The 2,649-nt window shown below is 29.0% G+C and overlaps 1 protein-coding gene across 1 annotated transcript; it reads right to left on the bottom strand.

Annotated features, from left to right (window-relative positions):
• LOC110265198 (transcription factor bHLH162-like) lies at positions 130-2,069 on the bottom strand. The gene is made up of 3 exons (XM_021108066.1): positions 1,765-2,069; positions 913-1,281; positions 130-456 (listed from the first exon to the last, which is right to left on the bottom strand). The coding sequence occupies exons 1-3, from the start codon at positions 1,897-1,899 to the stop codon at positions 352-354; spliced, it is 609 nt and encodes a 202-aa protein (XP_020963725.1). The 5' UTR covers positions 1,900-2,069; the 3' UTR covers positions 130-351.

Genomic DNA, 2,649 nt, shown 5'->3' with positions numbered 1-2,649 from the left:
TTCTCCCTTCTCCCCCGCATTATTTCTTTTTTGTTTTATAATTTTTTTATTAAGATAGAAGTAATTTAGTAATAAAATTAAAAATTTTATTAAGAAAGACGATTTTAATATTAAATAAAACGTTTGGAACGATTTTAAATAAAAAATAACATTGGGAACGAATTTGATTTTGACCCTAAACTTTAAGGACCAAAACAATACTTATCCCTAAATAAAATCCTAATATACAAGATTTGAAAGAAGTGAATCCACAACTGAAAATAATTAATTAGCTAAAACTAATTACATTAAAATAACTGCAGAAAATAAACACAAGAAAGAAGAAACATAAAATTAGTTCAATTAACTGATTTATGGCCCCTGTGCCCCTTGAATGTCCTGCAAACAATGTGCGTCCACAAACCTTTTTAATCTCTCACTTATTTCTTTCGTTGCTCCTAATTGATAGAGATGATTCTACACAAGGCCATAAGAAACAAGTTAAGAAACTAAGATGGTTATATTATATAGTCAAATTATCATTTGAATTTTGTTAATCGTCCACAGATCTTAGAACACTTATTAAGATTTTTAAAATAAGGAAGTAAAAAGTTTGTATTGTAAAATTTTTCAAAACTTTTAGTTTTATCAAAATTACTTATCTCAAAAATTTAAATTGTTAAATTAAAATATATGTTGAATGATACATATTTAATGTTTTTAAGTTTTGATACCATATAATAGAATCATTTGTCTTCAGAATTTAAACTAGTAGGAGAGATACAATAATATATATGGTAATGCTAAAAAGATTAAAAATACGGTTAGAATTTACTTTATTTAATATTCATTAATTGTTACAATAAATTAATGAATAAATGTTAATTAACAAGCAAAGCTAGGGATTACAAGCATAACTAAAGAAAAACATACCTCTGCGTGCACAACATGAATCATTGAATCTCCAGCGCGAGAAGAAATTGCACTAAGGACCTCAATATTCTCTTCATGCAATATGCGAATAATTTCACTGAAGATGAATTGGTTATCAAAGCCAGAAATCATAAGAACTATCTCTAACATGGAACCACGTTCATGAATCTCAATAGTTGGGGGTTTTAGGCTTGTTCCTTGAGTCTCATCATCAAAGGCACTGCTACCTGCTAAATCATGAGGTCTCTTCTTCATTCCCTTGTTTAATAAGCTTTCTTTCTTCTCCTTAGCAATCTCAACCCTTGATTCTAGGGTTTTGATGTAGATGATGGCCTCATCTATTTGGTCAACACGTGGTGGCAATGTTTGCTGCATCATTAGTAGAATTTTTTTATGTAAACTAATTTTTCTTAATTTTTTTTTTTGTTGAAGATTTGAGATCTAGGGTTTAAAATAAAAAATAATTTCACAACATTTAGCTAGTATTGGATGAAAAGATTTGATTCTCTAATTGAACTCTTATCATATTAAATGAGAAGTTAAGTAGCATCATATGTATGTAATAGAATCAAATTAGGTTATGTATATCATCATCAAATGTAAATGGGCATCAACATTAAAACTCATCCTCTTTGAAGCTTTAGTAGTAGTCCTCTTTTAACATCCAAATTTAGTTCTTCATCCTTAAATTTTGTCAGAAGCGTATATATATATGAACACATCTAATTTTGTAAATGCATAAATAATATTATCATTCTCTAAAAAAAACATTTCTAGGTCATAGCGTAAGGAATTCATACAAGGATTGGATAGGTAAGCAGATCGGAGCGAAGGAAGAATACGATCACTGACCTTGGGGTTGAAGTTAGGGAGAAGAGAATTGAGCTTGAAACAAAGGTTCTTCATTTGTTCTCTTCTGTTTCTCTCTATGATCTTCCTTTCCATTTTGGTTGAAGAAGAAGCTTGACCTCTCTGCTGATGAGCCATATTGAATAATAAACTCCTTTATTAATTAATTATTTGTGGGTATATAATATGTGTTTACCCTTAATATTTATAGTACCTTATATAATTAGGAGGATCTTGATTCTCAATTATTACTCATACAATAATACTTAAAGCTTTCGGATACAGAATAGTGATGAGACGGGAGCATGACGAAGTAGCAAAGTTCATTTTTTGTATAGATAGGCCGCAATTGAAATTAATGGGGTTATGGATTTTCCTTTTCCTATATATATACGATACGTGCCGTTCCATAAGACCCTTAAAATAGAAACGAGTGGTTCAATCATATATTATATTTATATTTAATTTGTAGGGACAGCGAAAGGAACACGATCGAAATTGAGAAGTGAAGACGCCGATTCTATGGATATTTTATTATTTTCCCACTAGCTAGCATGTGCTTATTCTTTCATTTTCTCTTCATCACCATACATTCCTCTTTAGATGGATGAGTAACTTGCATTAGTTGGAATTCGTAATCATCAATGGAATAAAATTTGTCTTCGTCTTTAATTTTCTAATTTTTCGGCCAATTAAACGATGAATTCACACAAATAATTATTGTCACTAATTATGATATATTGTGAATTTATATATTTTACTTCAAAACATAAAAATAAAAGACTAGTATTATTATCAAATGCAAACATTTATGTATAATTTGTCTTGAAATATTTATCCCATAGTTTAAATTGTTATATAAAGACCGTAAGAATATAGAGATGAAAT

The sequence above is a fragment of the Arachis ipaensis genome, chromosome B08 (assembly GCF_000816755.2).
Source record: "Arachis ipaensis cultivar K30076 chromosome B08, Araip1.1, whole genome shotgun sequence".
Classification (NCBI taxonomy): domain Eukaryota; kingdom Viridiplantae; phylum Streptophyta; class Magnoliopsida; order Fabales; family Fabaceae; genus Arachis; species Arachis ipaensis.
Note: the sequence above shows the minus strand (reverse complement) of the source record. Positions and strands in the feature narration are given on the sequence as shown.